General features: G+C 42.4%; 1 protein-coding gene across 1 annotated transcript in view; it reads right to left on the reverse strand.

Moving 5' to 3' along the window:
• LOC147433829 (uncharacterized) overlaps positions 1-18296 on the reverse strand; it is a 30552-nt gene extending 12256 nt beyond the window's left edge. The window contains exons 1-5 of the mRNA XM_086490447.1: positions 18126-18296; positions 17618-17763; positions 14757-14893; positions 14541-14688; positions 14308-14464 (exon numbers count right to left, since the gene is read on the reverse strand). Coding sequence (XP_086346573.1) covers positions 14308-14464; positions 14541-14688; positions 14757-14893; positions 17618-17763; positions 18126-18141 — 604 coding nt within the window. The 5' untranslated portion in view covers positions 18142-18296. The remainder of the gene's footprint in view (positions 1-14307; positions 14465-14540; positions 14689-14756; positions 14894-17617; positions 17764-18125) is intronic.
• Between the last annotated feature and the right edge of the window lie 1543 nt (positions 18297-19839).

The raw sequence follows: 19839 nt of genomic DNA on the forward strand, positions 1-19839 counted from the left end.
GTCCTGTTGCCAACATCACGCTTTTGATTTCTACCTCTTGCATTGTAGGCAAAACTGCCACCTTCCCCACTAGACTTACTTTAATCTCTTCATTGAGAATAGACCCTCTCACACCGTCATAAGTGAGGGTGGGACTGTTGCTCAAGGAGACAACCGAAGTTTCCCAAGTATCTGGCAATGTCATAAGCAAGAAAATAACTTTCAGCTTATCATTGAATTGTTGAAGCCCACTGTCCTACAACTGACTCAACCCACCTGTAAAAGCACTCAAATACCTCGATGATGAGGAATGGGAGGATGTGCATGATTTACAGCCGGCTACTACGGATTGGGAGGCCTCTCAGGCTAGTGGCTCTTGAGTCTTGAGTCTTTGCCATTTATCCACCTTTTTGTATGGCTGCTTGAGCATTGCCCTCTTTGCCATTTGTAGCTACTAGCATCTTTATGGTATTTGTCACCTTCAGTCTTTTGGTATTGTGGTCACTGAAGTCTGGTTTGAACTTTGCCCCCCTTTGGTTTTTTTGTAGCACCTTGGCCGCTGGCGGCCCTTGAGGCTTGTTACTATGTTAGCCATAATTAATTCCAAAGTGTTATCTCTGACTACTACTCTTGCAATTATTTGAGAGCATTGTGTATGTACTATGGGCATTGTGTTTGCTCATTGTTGTTCATCTGGCTATGTTGTTCATCTGGCTATGTACTCTGGGCGCCTCACATCCCAATCAAGTCATAATAAGGTTAAATGGTCTTCGAATCGTGTTTTTTGTGGGTATTAGAGTCAAAGGACTCTAATACTACTTGTATTCGAACACATAACGCTAAAAAAAATATTATTTGGGTGTTTTTTTAGCTTGCCGTTCCGCGCCGTTCCCGTTCCGGGCCCATTCCCGTTCCCCCGTTCTGCAGGGGACCCGTCGCCGTTCCCGTTCCGCGTTCTGGGTAACTCTGGTCCCAGCAGCTTCGAGGAAGCTAGGGAACTGTGAAACAAGTGTTCTGGTGCATTTTAGCGGCAAAAAACAGAGATTTCAGCGTGCTCTATTTTCTCGCCAAGTTTGTCATAGTGCTCTAATCTGCGCCGGAGTCACCTAGTGGGGATTTTGTCTGTAAAGCCTTCTATTGTCATTATGTTGTCGAAATTGGGCTAGACTAGGCCATTTTCAGCTCAATAAAAGCGGGATGGCACGTGAAACTTTACAGGTTTTCCCCAAAATTTAATTGCAATAAAAAAATACCGAAAGGGGGCTCCAACCTTTGGGGCCAATGCACTGTCACTCTCTACTTGGAAGCATTCTAGCTACCGAGTCATGATTTTTTTTTGAAGTGTTGAATTCCAATCACCAGTCTATTTGTGAAGTTCTTCTCTTTCGTAAAGTACAAGTAAAGTTAATCAATGTAAAGATTGGGTGAACGCCAAAGTCTACCTCGCTTTAGTGAGACTACGGGCCGGTTTCACCTGCAGATATAATTGCGGACGATTACTCTTCTTTTAAGAGGGGGGGGATGTCACAAACTGCTGACATGTCAACCATTGAAGACCAAGGGGGTTAGGACTCCTTGCACCTAACCCTAGCCACCTGTAGATCTCGAATGAGGGGCCTAAACCCTAACAGAAGGAGCAGAAGAAGGCTTTCCAAACTTAATGAAGATAGTCGAGAGGCCTAAAAGACTAAAGAGGATTAAGATTAAAATCCTGACCCAACCCTAACTTGCCAAACCTTGGCTGACAGGCCTAACCTTAAAAATAAGGCAAAGACACACACACAAACTCAAAATTGTGATTTTGCTAATGACGTGGCATTTTAAACGGACCAGGCTACGATTTGCGGAAGATATAGTTGACTTGGCAGATTGTACAGTCATGCTTTTGGACCAAGATGCTTTTGGACGACCTACTTTTCATGTAACTGCTTTTGGGTGAGCCTCTAAATAAGAGTTATCGGATGTCTCTCTCTCTCGGTTCTACCCACGGAGATGCAAAGCAGAGCCACAGAGTTGTACTTTGTCAAGCAATATAAAGAGATACCAAAAGGAGGGCCATCGTTTGGGACCAATGTTGTTGCTCAATGGACTATTTTCTTCTTTTTTTTTTTGAGTAATTTCTATTTATTGAAATTAGGATATTCAAATGTGTGCACTTGAACTGTAGAGGTTAAGAACTGTAGATCTACTGGAATTGATAAAAGTCATCAAGAACAGACAACTCTGATGTGTCATATGATGGGTGACATTAAGCATCTCGAAGTGGTTGTATCGTTAGTTTGGTGGGAGACACCGGCAAGGGGATATTCCTAATGCATCACGTGAGGGGTGACGGGAGCATTGAAAAGGGAATATTCCATTGGTCTGGCAGAAATCTAAACTGAAAAAAGGAATACGCATAAAGACGCAAGCACAACAATAAGATGGGTTATGAGAATCTTTTCTAAAAGCTAAATATTTTTAAGTGATTTTTTTGAAAAGCAGATGCTTTCCCACGAGGAATCTATGTTTGCATTGCATTTGTGCCTGGAACTGCATCCAGGGATACCTAGGAAGTGTTGTGTGGCATCAGTTTTCAGCTCACTCCATTTTATTGAGTTTCACATACTTTTAAAAATTGACTGGCCACCCACTTAATAAGTGGGAAGCCAATGACAAAAATAAAAAGCAAGGCTCCTAAAAAAACCGAGGCTTGTCTTTTAGGCTGAAAATAACTTACGATCTCTCTCCCTTGAGTAGCAAAAATCTGCCGCAACTCTATCTCTCCTCTAGCGCCCCCTTCCCTGCTATTTTTGCCAATTAAATTATTGTTTTTGAAAGCTCTTGTTATTTGTGAGCATTTACAAGTAATAGGAGCGAGGAACATGCATCTAGAAGCATTTGGAAGCACAGAGTTGGACATCCACTCTTTTGCAACAAGGAGAATCCTTTGATTGAAATTTTGTTTGAAAAATTGATTGAAAATATTGTTTGGAATGGAATTGATATGTTTTGAACTTGTATTGGTACCGATTAGAGATTGCTTGCTTCTGGTTTTGATATTGGTTTCAATGATGTCTGAATATCTTCGACTCAAGCTTTCTTGCGAGTATTCATGTTAGTTGTAGGCTCCATTCTTGTGCAGTCTGCACCGCACCTTATTCAACCTACTGATTCATCCGTAACTTTTGGCATGGACACTGCTAATAGCCCAAAACCTTCAAGTACAGTTTTCTCTGAAGAGAATTTGCGAGGTTCTCTTCCTCCATCTACTTCGCATCGAAGGCCAAAAAGGATCCTTGACCAAATTTCCAATGGACCTAGCTTACCTTTTTGTTCTTTTCTTGTGCCCTTTGACCTATTGATAGCCCTTCTAGCCTCCTTGGCACCTCAATCTAGATCTGGGGAATTCTCTAATCTACCAGCTCATTCCCTTTCCTTTCTTTCCTTGTGCCCTGGGACCTGTGGGTAGCTTCGCTAACCTTTCTTGTCCATTGGCACGTAAGTTTCAATCGCCAGAACCCTAAGACACACTATCAATTGATCCCTTTTCTTCTCCGAAATCCTCTGATAAACTTGCATTCGATTCCCTTGATTCATTCTCTCCATTGGAAGACTCTTACCTTGGTGAGGTGGATACTATCCTGTCCGTAAGATAAGTCAATGAGCCGGCATTTCCAAATCCTTGCTTAGCATGTCCCATAAGTCTTTGAATAGAGTCAGACTTCTGTTGTAGACAATACTCGCGAATCTCTTTTTAAGTTTTGGCAAATCACAACAAAACCGCTCAATCTGGTCCCTCAAAGTAATCTTCCGAAACGAAGACACTCGCAAATAAGTATCCCAATACCTCTGGCAATAGTCATCCAATGTATCTTTCTTAGTCATTCTCAAATGATGCCAAGCCGTGATGACATCTCTTTCATATTCGTCTGATATACAAGTCAACATGAAAATCTTCTTGAATTTTACCCACGATGCAAGTGCTTCTCTGAGTAACAATAGAGTAAACTACCATATCTGTGCAGTTCCTTTCAAGTAAGATGGCCCTTCGCACCTTGGAGTGTTCCGTGAACCAACCTCCAGAGAAGTCGACGTCAAACTGTTGTACAAACTCAAGGGCTCGATGGGTATCTTGGTAGCCCGAAAACGTCTCAAGTCTGACGGCATGATCCCCTTCCTTAAACTCCTTGGTCTTCTTGCTCATCTGGTCACTATCAGAAGAGGACGAGCTCTCCTCTTCTGATCTGCTAGATGGCCTCCCACGTAGTGTAGACTTTTTAAGAAATCTGGTTTCCTTGATTTTCTTGCTTTTTCTCCGCTTCTTCCACCTTTTCTCATCTGCACTATCACTAACTACTCTTTGAATACGAAGAAAAATATGAGTCATCCTCAAAACAAACACGCTTCTTGGGTCTGTTTGCCACCTTGAAACTCGACTTTTGGCCCAAATAGTCGGGGACGATTTCTTCTTCTTTTGAAAGTGCTTCAAGCCTTTCATGATGTGGTTCATCTTCTTGTCAAGAGCTCTGTCCAGCTCTTTCTACGAATACAACTTCCGTTTTTCTGCACTCGCCTGTCCTTTCAGCTTCATTCCCGACCTAAGAGGAGAATCAATGGTTGCACGCCATCTCGAGTGAATCTCATCGATCGGGTAATTCTTCAAGTGTTTCACAAATTTTGGGTCTCTGGAGTACTTTATCTTTTCACACACATGTCAACCTGTAGTTGACGTTTGTACCATAGTTACACGGAACGGGAACGGCGGCCTTCGGAACGTTCCCGAACCGGGGAGGCCCCGGAACAGCGGAACGGGAACAGGGGCCGGAAAGGTGAACCTAAAATATGCCGGGGGGGGGGGGGGGACCTGTTTTTGACTCTCGAGAGCTTGAGGGTTTGGATTATCTAGGAGAGGATGGGAAGGATACCCACCTTCCCCCCCCCCCCCCCCCCCCCCCCCCCCCCCCCCAATGAAGCTTGCAAGTTGTGCCATATTGATGGTGCTTGAGCCTTGAAGCTTGAGGCTTGAGCCATATTGATGGTGCTTGAGCCTTGAAGCTTGAGGCTTGAGCCATATTGATGGTTGCCCGTTCCGCTTGAGCCATATTGATAGCTTTTAAAGAAAAAAGGACCTCCCGCTCCTCCCTTGTGTTAGTCTTGAGAGGTTTGAAATCTCCCCCAAACTGCCACCTCTCTCACTCTCTCTCTATTTTGCCAGGCCGTTCCGAATGCCCGTTCTGCGCTGTTACATTTTGGATCCGGAACGCTTTTTCGTTCCCGACACCATTTCGATGCACACAACCAGTCGGGACGCCATTTCGGGACGATTACTCCCCGTTTTGCCCGTTCCGTATTACTATGGTTTGTATTCTGCTCAGGCAAACTTCTCCGCCAAAAATTTGCCCACTTCTTCTTTCTTTTCTTCAGTTCTTACCCCCGGTTTCAAAATTTCTTCGCCTGCGCGCTCGGAGGTGTTCTCTCTGTCGGATTCTCCGCGAGAACCCATGTGTACTCTTGGGTTCTTTCTGGCTTATGCCCCTTAAGACAGAGCAATGAAGATGGGAGCACGCCCGATGCGCAATGGACTAAGGGGGAGAGTGGCTAATAAGTGCGGGGCACGGACATGAAATTTCCTTGACAAACAAAATCTTGATTGCTCTGTCAAATTCTCTTCTTTATTATTGCTCATAGCAAAGTACAACTCTCGAGAGTCCTCTACTCTCAAACTCTACGTTTAAATGCTATGCAGAGTGAGGACCCAAGGAACCTTATTAACAATACAAGGCATGCCCAAATGCAGAGCCCCAAAAGCAATCAATTCAAAAGCACTAAACCCTACAAGCATCTGCTCCCAAAAGCTAGCAAAAATTATGGAAATCCGTACAACCTGCCACGTGGCACAGCCAACGCAAAACGCGGAAAATCCGTACAACCCTGCTACGTCAGCATCCATACAATTTGTCACGTAAGCATAAGCATATCAACACATTTTACAAAAACTTCAAGGTTCTAGCTTTGGCTTTTTAGGGTTTTAGGCCCCACAACCTGTGCTTCGTAAGTTCTTCAAGTTAGTCAGTTCAGTTTCTCTTGTCCGCTCGGCTATTTCTCTTCCAATTGGTCATGCCACGTCACCCCTTTGTGACATGAAAATACGATTTGAGAAGATCAAATGTCAATTGGTTGTAAATTTCAGTTTGCCCATCCGATTGTGAATGAAATGCACACGAAAATTTTTAACTTAGTGCCATATTTTCAAACAAAGCACACCAAAAACGGGATGTAAACTTGGTATCACGACCCAACACAATAGACTTAGGGAGACCACACAATGGATACCAATGCTTTATGAACAACCGTGCATCATCTTGTGTAGTAACATTGGCCTTGCAAAAGATTAACATGCAAAATTTGCTAAATCTATCAACGATTGTTAGACATTGCTTGTTCCATGCAAATGTGGAAGGAAATAAATTAGTTACAAAATCCATACTAATGGTCCGTCAGAGATAGGCAACGATATCAATAGCCCTTGTTGCTTATCGTGAGGGACTTTAACATTTTGACATACAGCACACTTAGTAACATAGTTGTACACATCCATACGTATATTTGGCCAATAGAACGACCGTTTAACATTAATACCCCTATAAATGCATCATGTGCGTCAAGCAAAATTGGTGCTTTGTGAGAAGATAGCACACACAAACGGTTCCTAACGAAAAGCCAACCATTACGAATGACATAAATGCACAGACCTTGTGCATTTAGTGCTTCTAACCAGTGCTTTTCAAATTCAAAACCCACGTAATTGTCTTTTAGATCATCAAAACCAACACCTTGAATAGAGAGAAAACAATGGGACTCTATGGAGAGAATTTGACCTTTCCTACTCAATGCATCCGCCACACGGTTAGCTTTGCCAAGGACATACTCAATCGTACCACCAAATTGTTCAAAAATTTGAGACCATCGTGCTTGCCTATCACTCAAATGTGCACAAAACATAGATGACAACCACTTGGGCTCCTCAATGTAGCTCTCTTTTAGCCTGGACGTGAGAAATGAGAGGGAGAGAGGGTATGCCGCTCTCACCTCGAATGAGGACTGGCTGCGACACATTATCGTCGATCAGAAGCGTGGGCTTAAACATGCGAAACCGCTTTATGCCCAAAATCATATCACATCCTACAAGTTTAGAGACTACAAACCGACAAGTAAATTGAGTTTGTTGAATGACCAATTTGACATCATTAACTTCTTGAGAGATCGAAGCGTCCATGCCTTCAGAAACCCCTACACCGGGAGCGTGGGGATAAGAGAAGTTTGAAGACGTGCACGTTTCACAAGAGATTCACTTATGACATCATGAGAACTTCCAAAATCAAATAACACCACAATCCTTTGAACATTCACATGTCCATAACATTTTGCGAGTTCATCTTCTTTGAAAGTCCTTCGAAAGTCCCCACCTGCTTAGCTTCTTGCTCTACCACACTCATAGCATTCTCTTGAGTGGTAGTGTTAAAAGTTGACGCAGTAGAGGTTTCCTTTTTAGATTCTTTCTTAGGACATTCCTTTTTCATGTGACTTACGAATGAACAATGGAAGCACCTACATTCCTTTGCATACAATGCCTATTCTTCTCTACTAAATTGACCACCTAAAACTCCTTTAGCAATCTTTTCATCAACTGTGAGTTGAGGTTTATCAAATTTTCCTTTATCCTTATCCTTTAGATTTATCGCTCTTTGCTTGAGATTAAGATGGAGAATAAGATTGAGAAGAAAAACGGGAGGAGTTTTTTTTATTGTTACCATTCCCATTAGACTTCTTGTTCTTGTCCTTAGATAAGTCATGAGGAATAGAGTTACCATTACCTGAGGCCGTCTTGAGATTACCCTTGTCGTGCTTCATCTCTTGGAGTTGAGCCAACCGGATAGATTCTTGTAATGTCTTCGGATCACCTGCTTCCACATCAAACTAAATCAAGTGATCCAATCCAAATAGAAACGCCTCCAACCTTTCCTCATCCGATTTTTGCAATTGTCCACCTAACTGAGACTCGCGGTTAGCATACAACATCACAAGTTTACCTTGTTGAGACAAAGACCGAAAATCCTCCTTCAATCGCTTCAAGTACTGTGGAGGCAAGAAGCGAGTCTTTACTTGCTTTGACTCGCTCGTGTTCCTATTGGGCAAACTGATCCCGATCTTCTTGGATGCATTCCTCAAAAAACGTAGAGGGAAAATATTTGTCGGAAAATTCAGCCTTGCATTGAATCCAAGTCTTGAATTGAATTCTTGGTATATCACTCGCAATCCGCTCGAGGTATTTGGTCACACGCCTCATCTTCGACTCTTCTGAAAAATTGCCGATTGCAAAGGCAACTTCAAACTGTCGAATCAAAGCGATAAATTTCAGAAACATCTTCCCTTGCATCAAAGGTATCAAAGGAAGAAGGTCAAGAGACCTTTATATTCTTCCCGAAATGACGGGATTTCTTGGCAATGGTTCTGGATTGGATGTTCATGGATATTCTGAAAGAGGAATAAGGTGATATTGTGGATGATAGGGAAAGTTCTTTAAGATTTCTCTGAATTTCAACATAACAATTTAGCTCACTGGGTTGTGAAGAATCTCGAGCGTTTCGCTTCTCGGATTCTCAAGCTTCTTTAGCATTATTCTCTTGTAGCCTTCTCAAAGAATCCCCAAGTGTTGTCGACTTCCTGCATAGAGAAAAAAATTTCCAACTCTGCGAGCTTTTCCTGCAGGACTTAGGGTTTCGCCTGCTTGCTTCTCTCTTGGCTTGTCATGGCTTCTTCCTCTATCTCCCCATAGTCGTCCTCCTTTACGGAGAAAGAGAGGAGACCATCCTTTGATACCATTGTCACAAACGGGAGCGCATAACAATATAAAATATACTCAGATAAATGGAATTTATCATTTAATATTGAAGCCAGATGATATAGAGAGATATACAGAGAGAGAGAGAGAGAGAGAGAGAGAGTGAGAAGATCGACAAGGTATTGGGGAATAAAGATGGCCCTCCCAATAAAAGTATCTTTATTACACTGGCAAGCACTTGAACCGAACGTATGACCACGTTCATTCTAGAGTAAGACTTGATGGTTCCTAGAAGCCTCAGTTTCCTCCTAGGACAGAATCCTATTCCAATGAACTTCTGTTCCTTACTCCGAATCCTCGAGAACCAAGGTTCTCGCCTCTGGATCTCACCTTCCAGACTCAGGATATAGCATCCCTGCAACTCTTGTCAGACTCTATTCCCAGAATCCTCTTCTTGCAAAATAACTATGCTTTCCCTTGGACGCGAAGGCCTTCCTTGGGAATCTCAAGTTCTTGATCTCAACTCAAGAGTCTATCACTCTCAGATTCGTGAATCTACTTGCCAATCTCGGGTACGAAACCCTTGGGCTGATCTGGCTCTAGTTTCTCAAAGCGCTTTTCTTATGCACAGGCTCATGTCTTCCTTTGTTCCTACTCCCTCACCAAAAGGAAGTACACCTACAAACAAATACTCAAAGAGATCATAACATGAAAAATGTTACCTTCAAAGCCTCGACGCTCGACACGCAATTCGGTTCTCGAAAAGCAATTCGGCAGAAGAGAAACCTCCCTTCCAATCCTACACACAGAAGAGGTGTGCTCTCGGGTTCCTTCTCGCAAATCAGTCCCGTCTACAACGTTTATGGGCTGAAACCAGAGAAAAACGGCAACTTCTCGCGATAGAAACTCTCTCTGCAAGCATTTCTTTGCGAGGGAACTCGCGCACTGGGTCCTGGCGACATCTAGTACACTTGGGGCAACCATAAGCATCACCGGAAACGTCTTCTTCGCGGCTGAAATCTACAGCAGCATCTTCTCCTTGCAAGCGTTGGTCTTCTCTGTATCTGAGAGTGAGAGAGTCAGCTTTTGCAGCTCCTGGCAGCCGGCAGGAATAGGGGAGGGAGAAGGGCGCTGGGGGGGGGGGGGGGGGGGGGGGGGGGGGGGGGGGAGAGAGATCGCTGATGCTCAGCCAAAAAGAGAGAGAAGAGGATCGTGGGCTGCCAAGAAAGAAAGCGCTGGAGTTTTTTTTTGGCTTATTTTAATTGAGGGTTGCCACTTATTAAGTGGGTGGCCGGCCTTTTTTAAAAAAAATGGTCTAAACTTGCCCAAAAACTCAATAAAACCTTATAAGTTGAAAACAATGCTTGCACCACACTTCTCAGGCGTCCCTGGATGCAACCCCTTTCGATGCCCTCGTCAACCACCATGTGACGCATCAATGTGACATCAACAATACCCAACACCTAGTCCTTTCCTACCGAACTTACGGTACAATCTCCTTCGCGATGCTCTATATCACCCATCCTATGACGCATCAAAGATGTCCGTTCCCGGATGGTCAAATACTTCCTGACGCATTAGAAGTACCCGTTCCTGGTGGCCTTACAGATATTCCCGTGCACAGTGTTCTCAAAATTACTTTGAATGACGCACTAGGAATACCTGTACTCGAATGTCTCCAGTGAGGAAAAACCTCACTTATAATTCCAATAATTCACATAGAATTATTTTTTTCTCGGTGTCTAAAGTGAGAAAACCCTTACTTATAAATCCAATAATTCATTTAGAATTATTTTTTTCGTCGGGGGAGAGAGATCGCTGATGCTCAGCCAAAAAGAGAGAGAAGAGGATCGTGGGCTGCCAAGAGAGAGAAGAGGATCGTGGGCTGCCAAGAAAGAAAGCGCTTTTTTTTTGGCTTATTTTAATTGAGGGTTGCCACTTATTAAGTGGGTGGCCGGCCTTTTTTAAAAAAAATGGTCTAAACTTGCCCAAAAACTCAATAAAACCTTATAAGTTGAAAACAATGCTTGCACCACACTTCTCAGGCGTCCCTGGATGCAACCCCTTTCGATGCCCTCGTCAACCACCATGTGACGCATCAATGTGACATCAACAATACCCAACACCTAGTCCTTTCCTACCGAACTTACGGTACAATCTCCTTCGCGATGCTCTATATCACCCATCCTATGACGCATCAAAGATGTCCGTTCCCGGATGGTCAAATACTTCCTGACGCATTAGAAGTACCCGTTCCTGGTGGCCTTACAGATATTCCCGTGCACAGTGTTCTCAAAATTACTTTGAATGACGCACTAGGAATACCTGTACTCGAATGTCTCCAGTGAGGAAAAACCTCACTTATAATTCCAATAATTCACATAGAATTATTTTTTTCTCGGTGTCTAAAGTGAGAAAACCCTTACTTATAAATCCAATAATTCATTTAGAATTATTTTTTTCGTCGGGGGAGAGAGATCGCTGATGCTCAGCCAAAAAGAGAGAGAAGAGGATCGTGGGCTGCCAAGAAAGAAAGCGCTGGAGTTTTTTTTTGGCTTATTTTAATTGAGGGTTGCCACTTATTAAGTGGGTGGCCGGCCTTTTTTAAAAAAAATGGTCTAAACTTGCCCAAAAACTCAATAAAACCTTATAAGTTGAAAACAATGCTTGCACCACACTTCTCAGGCGTCCCTGGATGCAACCCCTTTCGATGCCCTCGTCAACCACCATGTGACGCATCAATGTGACATCAACAATACCCAACACCTAGTCCTTTCCTACCGAACTTACGGTACAATCTCCTTCGCGATGCTCTATATCACCCATCCTATGACGCATCAAAGATGTCCGTTCCCGGATGGTCAAATACTTCCTGACGCATTAGAAGTACCCGTTCCTGGTGGCCTTACAGATATTCCCGTGCACAGTGTTCTCAAAATTACTTTGAATGACGCACTAGGAATACCTGTACTCGAATGTCTCCAGTGAGGAAAAACCTCACTTATAATTCCAATAATTCACATAGAATTATTTTTTTCTCGGTGTCTAAAGTGAGAAAACCCTTACTTATAAATCCAATAATTCATTTAGAATTATTTTTTTCGTCAGATAAAGATAATTTCGCAACACCTAGACCCGCGTAAGACTAACCACCCGACCATAGCCACCATCCCGACAGCACCCCCTAGTTGGGGCAACATCTGAGGACATATGCATGCACCTGTAAGATCAAGCGTCTTATACCATCCGGCCTTTCCTCCTCGAAGTCCTCATGCACTCCTAGCCTAGCAGGCTAACCATTGGTACTTTGCCAATGAAGGTAAAAGTTTACAAATGAGGCCTTGCCCTTCCTTTATACAAGTGACCGCCACACTGGTCTACCTGAACACTGGACACCCATCCCAACAATGTCATAGACTAGATCCCGTCCCCTGTGATGGGGACATAACATGAACATCCACCTCACAGTAGACAAAAGCTACTATGTCAACATCAAATAAATGTTTCATAAAAGTTAAAAAGCATTCTTACACAAATGGTCAAGATCCTCATGATTTCTCAAATTCTCAAGATTCATCCACTAAGCATCCATAGCAAGGTAAGCTTTAAGCTTCGCCCAAGTTGTCACGTGCGGATTCCACTTGAAGCCATGTGGACAAGCTACTGCTACTAGTCAGCACCCGTCTAAGTTAGTCTAGCTTAGGATCTAGCCTGGCAATTTTGTGAGCCTCTAGGACGTACATGATCAAGCAAGTCATAGTTGCATACCCTCACTTGCATAGTACAGCCACTTAAGCATATAGGCATATGAACAATCACTTAACTCATTTGCTAATAAGAGACTTTGACATGACATTATAAAAAAGAGGTAGGACGTCCGGCTATAAAACCTATAAAGAGTCACTTGGACTTCAGATTTTTGGACCATCACAACCTAGTACCCGCACGGGCATCCAACACCCACAGTACCTCATCACCTAGCGTTTCCATCGCCAACACCCAGCATCATTAGTGTTTTTGCATCAATTTAGCCCAACATTTTCAAATCAATTCAACCCAACGATTTTAACATCAGATCAGCATCAACATGAAGTATTCAGTATTCTAAACTTTAAAGCAAGTTCTTGCTCTAGCTACAGAGCAAGGGACCTCTTGAGGGTGATTGGGACCCGAAATGCAGTGTCATCTCTCATCTCTCTCTTTCATTGTGCAATTCAATTTCTCTCAAGTGAAGTAAAGTAGCCTTGTGTTAGTGCGAAGTACTAGATCTAGCTCTACTACCATTTTAATAATGAGAATCTATACATACTCTTCTAGCCCCTTTTGCTTCGTCTGCTATGGCTAGCAAAACCACCAATAGTGAGCGAGATTTGAACACGACACATTGGGATAATACCCTTAACTAGCTGCGCTAACCAACACGGGTGAGAGGGGTTCTTGCTGTTGGGTAACACCTCACTAAATTAAGAAAAGGGGGCATTTCTTATCCTGCTCTCCCCTGCACTGTCGTCCCGCTCCCCATCACCAACGGGAGACTGCTTGCAAATGCGCTATCGGCAACCTCTCCTTGAACTATGCACTGCCACTCACGACATTCGAAAACATGCAGGCGCTCAATATTGCATCTTCCACTACATTCATCTTTTTTTTTTTTTTTTGCAACTCCGCTCCCAGCATCTTTGAATGATTCTCTTTAACGGGATTTTCTTGGGATCGTGGGCACATACTAGATCTGAGTTAAAATCGTTAACCCATTCCACTGCACCTGACACAATTCGATGAGTCGTTTGCCTCGAATACTTCTCATAATTGCTTGTTCTATCCTTATTTGAAAGGATTTGCTCTAGAACAAAGGTCTCTTCAATCTAATCTACCGTGGATCGTCCAAAGGCTCTGAGGAAGAGTCACCCTTGAATGGTCTAAGCAAACTAACATGGAAGGCATTATGAAACCACCAATGGTGTGGGAGGTGGAGTTTAAACATTTATCCGATCATAACTTTAAAGGGATCATAGAATCGTCTCCACAGCTCTCGACATGGTCGTTCCTTGCCTATCATTTTTCTTACTCTAGGCTTCTCAAACGGAAGTAAAACCCAATCGCCAAGCTTGATGTCAATTTGCTGTTGATGTTTATCTGCAGCCTTTTTTGCTTGTCCTATTATATCCGTAAATCTTGCTTGACCTCGGTGTAGGCGGTGCCTAAATATTGTACAAACTTGTTAGCTTTAAAAAGAATTATTCTTGGTGAGAATAATCAGGGTAACTTTTCGAGTACAATTCAATTGATAGGGGTAGCTAGAACATGCAGACACTTTTCATTTTTATAAGTAAATGAGTAAGAAAGAGACTCCTACATGATTAATAGTATCTTTCGTAAAATCTTTGAAAAAAGGGCATTTTGCAGACAACCAGCACCAGATTATTTATAACATACAAGAATGAGGTGGATAAAAATGAATGAAAAAAAACAACATGTACACAAAGCAAAATGGCTGTGCTTACCCGTTTTCTTTTTCCCAGTGGCTTCCTTCTCGGCCTTCAATTTCTCATTTGCAATTATGGAAACACTTGATGCCACCTCTTTAGCATCTGCTGCTTTTAAAGATGTCATAGCATGCCGCATGAGAGCTTTGAGCAAAGTTAGGTAGTGAAAGCTTTTCTGCCAACACCAAATGAAAAACAGCTCAGCGCTTTCAGTGAAAAGGAAGGCCAGTTACTGTAGAAGAGACAAATACCTCATATGGTCTCAATTTCTGTGCTAATAGCTCTGCATAATCATCAAAATCACTTTCTGCCTTCGGAATGAAAGTATCCAGTGTACGATCCCCATTCCTCTTACCAAATAACTCTGTCGTAGACTGATAATCTGACTCTTCAACAAGCCTGCAGAAATGGTACCAACCTATCAAATCTTAAGCACAAAATAACCCCATATATGAGAATAAGCATACCTCTGCTGTCTAAGTTTCTCCTCAAGTATGCTTGCTGCCTCCTCCTCTGGAGTGAGAGGTTTCTGGGGTATGTTCGTCACCTCTGCAACCTCTCCTTTCTTCTCTGCTTTTGATTTTTGGGGCCCTGAGGGTTTAACCTAAAAACATAGAAAACCCAGGTAGAAAATCAAAACACAAGATTACCTCTAGGCAAAAATGTTTAATGACAAATTTAGCCACCTTGATAACTTCTTTGAACCTCGAGTTGCAGACATCGACCAGTGCTCAGACAATCTAAGTGAGCTGGTGAATTTGAGGGGTCATGGGTCAAATAAGAAAGCTTTCTAAACTCACGTTTGGCACAAGAAATATACGTTTATAAAGTCAAAGAGGACTGAACATAAAAGCTATGACAAGGTCTAAAATAATTACACACATAGAAATCAAACGGCTCACATAAACCACTAAAAGAAAGAAGATTTGAAGTGACTTACATGAGAAAAAATTCAATTTTACCAAAACTCTAATTTGTTGTCAATCCTATCAAGAACATGAAATGGTGCAAAGGCTTGATTCCTCAACTACACTGTATAACAACAGAGCCCCAAGACAATTCTTAATTAAACAAAAGGACCAAGTGGGGAGCGGGGAATCATTTTTAAAGTTTTATTTAGAGAGAATGCAAGGAGATGCTTATCGTCATGCGTAGAGCAAGGCAAGTTGGCTACCGACTTAGCCATGCATACTTTCTTTTTTGGTGAGCCCACACACACAGTTTCCCTTGCATTGTTCTCATTTGTATGTATTTGCGTGGGGTGAGGAGGTGCAAGTCGAAGGAGGGAGGAAAGGGCAAGTAAAGGAGGAGGTAGGAGCAGCAGCGTAGGAGGGCAGACAGCTGGCTGAGGATGGGAGAATCTCTCGTTCGACTCAAATTCGCTCATAGTGTGGAAACTCTCTCTCTCTCTCTCTCTCTCTCTCTCTCTCTCTCTCTCTCTCTCTCTCTCTCTCTCTCTCTCTAAACAATGTATTTCGTAAAGCAAGCAGCCTAGGAGGGGCCATAGGTGTATTCAGAATTGAAAAATGAGAAGACCTAATTCAAAGGTTTCAAACTTAATGCTCAAACACAGAAACGGTAAACCTACTAGTTACAAGTTTACAACTTACCACTTCATAGATTGTTTTCAAACCAAAACCTAGTACTTCATGGTGTGAGGATTCAAACGAAGATACAATTACACATGATATATGTAAGTTTGTGACATGTGACAAGTCAAAATGTCAAGAGCCATGACTCACAATATCCATGATCCAAAACATCAATGTCATAAAACACGATCAAAGGTGAGAGTCCTAATATGTCTAATACATATCACTGAAATCGATGCAAACATACGATGGGGTCCATAATCAAAATAGTAGTCCATAATGTGAATGATCTTGCTCAAGAATCTTTTTAAAAAAATCATGCTCAAGAACCTTTTAAAAAATGACATCCTGAAACGCCGTTTCGACCGGTCTGAAACAGTGGGGAAACTTCGTTCCCGTTCCCCCCTCTCCCCCCCCAAAAAAACGCCATTTCATGTGACTATGCTTGTGGTGCGGGTGATATTAATACAGGAACTGAATGAGATCACTTTTTATCCAATTTGCATGCATTGAGCGCGACAGCTCGTTCAGAGCAGCACAGCTTTGTGGCGAGGTGACGTTTGTCATCAGGGGATTGCAGGGTGAGATGGCCTGTCAGGGATCTGCTAGGGGAGGGTAAAGGCCATGTGAGGTGTGACAACGAGGGCAGCATACACACACACAGATGAGGTGCAGAGAGAAGAGGGTGGGATATAAACAAAATCTTCAAAAGTAATGAATTTATTTTGTGGTGGAGGGGATATAAAAGGACCTAGAATGAAGCATTACACAACAAATTATAAAACATCACACAAAACTTGTTAACATGCAACCTAACTCCAATCCTAGTCCCAAAGAAAGTGAAACATCATCACCGTTTAATGTGCATAGCTCGGACAATAGCTATATTAATGTTGAGAGCAGGGTGTGCATTTGCATACAGTTAGGTCCTCATAATGACTAAAGCAAACAAACCAAGTCTCTATCGCACTCCAAAGATTGTATCTTCTTGAGGATATCCCAAACTTAGTTTAATTTGGATAATCTTAGTTAAGCAGTACATACAACTAGCTAGTTCAAACACTCTGTTTCAGCCAAAATAGGCATAACACACAAACAAATAGGTCTGTGAAACCCACAATCAGGCAATGATGAGGCATATGACAAAACCTACCCAAACGATTTTGCACAGACTATAAATTTGAATGCCCTGCCCTCAAAAGCAAGTTCCTATTCAGAAATAATTGTTGCTTTGATTAACAAAAGAAGTATTAACTATCTCAGATACACGATATGTCATTAGAAATACGACATCTGCATCTTTTCCCAATAAATTTCTTTACTAATGGTTTCCTCCCGACGAACCTCTTGTTACTACTGGTCAACCTCTTAAGTGCGTTATCAGTAATTACTATTGCATCCAGAAAAAGTTGATAACCTTTGCCATTCCCATGGCCCTAAACATATTCTGGATTCGACCTTAGTGATTAAGTCTTGATAGCAAGTGCAAGGGCCAGTAATATGAAAAATTCACTCAGAAAAATTCACAACAGCTCTTAAATGACTATATAAAATTGAGCTTTGTGTGGGATAACTGTCAACGCACATAAAATAAGCAGAATCGAGGAATTCAAAATCGAGTGATATGGCAATCACTGCTGCAATAATAGCCTTTCACTGCTGCATCAAATTGCCTTCCACAAAACCATGTCCAATTATGTTAACAAAATTAAGTTGAGTTAAGTATAAAGAAATACTGGTTTCGGTTTCGGCTTTTCTTCTTTCTCTTCATCTTCCCAAGATTCCTTGACATCTTCCTCTTCAGCAGCATCTTCATCATCCCACTGGTTCTTTGGCTGCTCTCGAGCAATGGCAGGCGGTGGTGGCACAAAATCCTCAGACTCTACAAGATAGTACACATAGTCTTGTCATGCCATCTTTGTCCAAGTTCAAGCTTCAAAAGCAAATACAGACAGAACATGAAACGGGTATCAAAACCTGATAAGCTAACAGCTAAAACAACCCTAGCATGAGAAAGAATGGCGTCACAACAAAGAAAATACAATAATGATCATCTATGGTATACACAAAGATGTGAAAGCCCTAGGGTCTAGATGAAAGAAAAAGGATAGACTTCCCTAAACAGAACAAGAACAGCCCACTAAAACCCTGCGTGCTGATCTAGTCTTCAAGAGAGAGGCTCCACCCATGCGTAGAGCAAAGCGCAAACAAATGCAAACGAATAGATGAAGTCCTACTCCATACCCCAATCGTCGTCCATGGCTTGCAGAAGCTTGAACTGGAAAGATCTGCAGGGATGAAGAATCGAGCTGCTGGAGGGACTGAGTAAAACTGTCGGCAACTGGGAGGCGCACGCAAATGGCAAAGCTTCCTGTCACGCCTTCACTTCGAGCTCCAAGAGAAAGTTTGAGAATGATAGATGCGTTTTACATACTTTTGTGAAATCTTTTTTTTTTTGTGTGTGCAGTGACGTCCAAACGTCACTCGAAAAGGGGGGCGGGCGGAGGGCCTTTTTAACACCAGGAAGGGCAGGGGGGACTCTTCTACAAGTGACACGGGCACTAGGTGAAGGGATCTACTACGCTTAGGGGCGCCTGTGAGGGGCGGGGAGGATGAATCGTCGCATTGGAGGAGGCTAGAGTTATTACCTAGTAGAGTCACATCTACTTCAAGGTGTCACTATAGGCAAGTTGGATAGGGTATTGGTCTTGGAGTAGGAGGGTGAAGAGTAAAACCCATTGCCATGTAGCTCGCGGGGGGGGGGGGGGGGGGCGCCTCACTTTTTCACTCTCCAATAGAAGGTGCTTGTCTCATTTAAAGTTAGAATGCGAGTGGTTAGCAAGCCATGGACTTCTAGATAGCAAGACATGCATCTATAACGATAAGAAGATTCACATTCTATTTCCCTTTTACATTTATCTACTACATAATCAGAACCTCTTGATTTTCTAGGGGCATCACTCCAATAGCTTCATAGCTCTCAACGTGTTACAATATTGAGCACCTTTCTATTGTATGTGGTTAGCATTACAATAGGGATAGTCGCAACTGCAATGGTTAATTATTGTGTTGTCTTTCATTTATGGCCACCCTTTTAATCAAAGGGGGTGTGAAAAGAAGGTAAAAAGAAAACAACAACAACATCTCTTACAAAGAGCAGCACGCATGAGGGAGATGAGGCCAAGGTGATGGCTACAGTTTGTTTTCCAGCTTGTTGCAGTTCAATAAGATGACCTCCAGGCATGGGCGAACCTGTTGTTACAGCTTTTGCATACCTTGGTGACATTGACTACGATACATGGATATGTGGAAGCACCTCGAGATGGGTTAGGTGAGTTAATCCTCATGAATTGGAGTATGAGCTTCTAATTCATTGGTTCAAAAGTCAAATTTTTTGAATCTTGATTCAAACAACAATTTGGAGGAACAAAATTTCATCTCTTATTTGCTTGATGGCCTTACCTCCTTCCTCGAAGAGTTTTCAACATCGTTGGAGCTCGTTTTTTATCGTGTTTCTTCTTCTTCTTTAATACCCCCTCTGAATAAGACCTCTTCTTATCGAATCCACCACTTCCCAATCAAATTGTCTAGCCCTTGCCCCTATGGGTAGGTGGGCCCCAATCTTCATATGTTGTCTCGTCACACCTGCTCCACCTAAAGAATGTCTCAATCCTCAAAAACATATCAAGAAGGCTGTAAATCAAAGTGAGGTAATTGTTTCTTATTAGCACTTACTCTTTCCCACGTTGAACTCTCCTCAACATGATCCATACATTTAAATATAGACACTTTGTATAATTAGCATTTCTTGTTCTTTGGTCGTATGTGTGAGAATTTTATGAAGCTTATGTGAAAGTGGTTGGCCCTTGATATGTCCACCATCTCATCATTTTGAACAAGTTTATCACATGGACCCAATTTTCTTTTGAGTTTGTTACTAATCAATATGGAATGTAGT

The sequence above is a fragment of the Adiantum capillus-veneris genome, chromosome 19 (assembly GCF_014529385.1).
Source record: "Adiantum capillus-veneris isolate H3 chromosome 19, ASM1452938v2, whole genome shotgun sequence".
NCBI classification, from domain to species: domain Eukaryota; kingdom Viridiplantae; phylum Streptophyta; class Polypodiopsida; order Polypodiales; family Pteridaceae; genus Adiantum; species Adiantum capillus-veneris.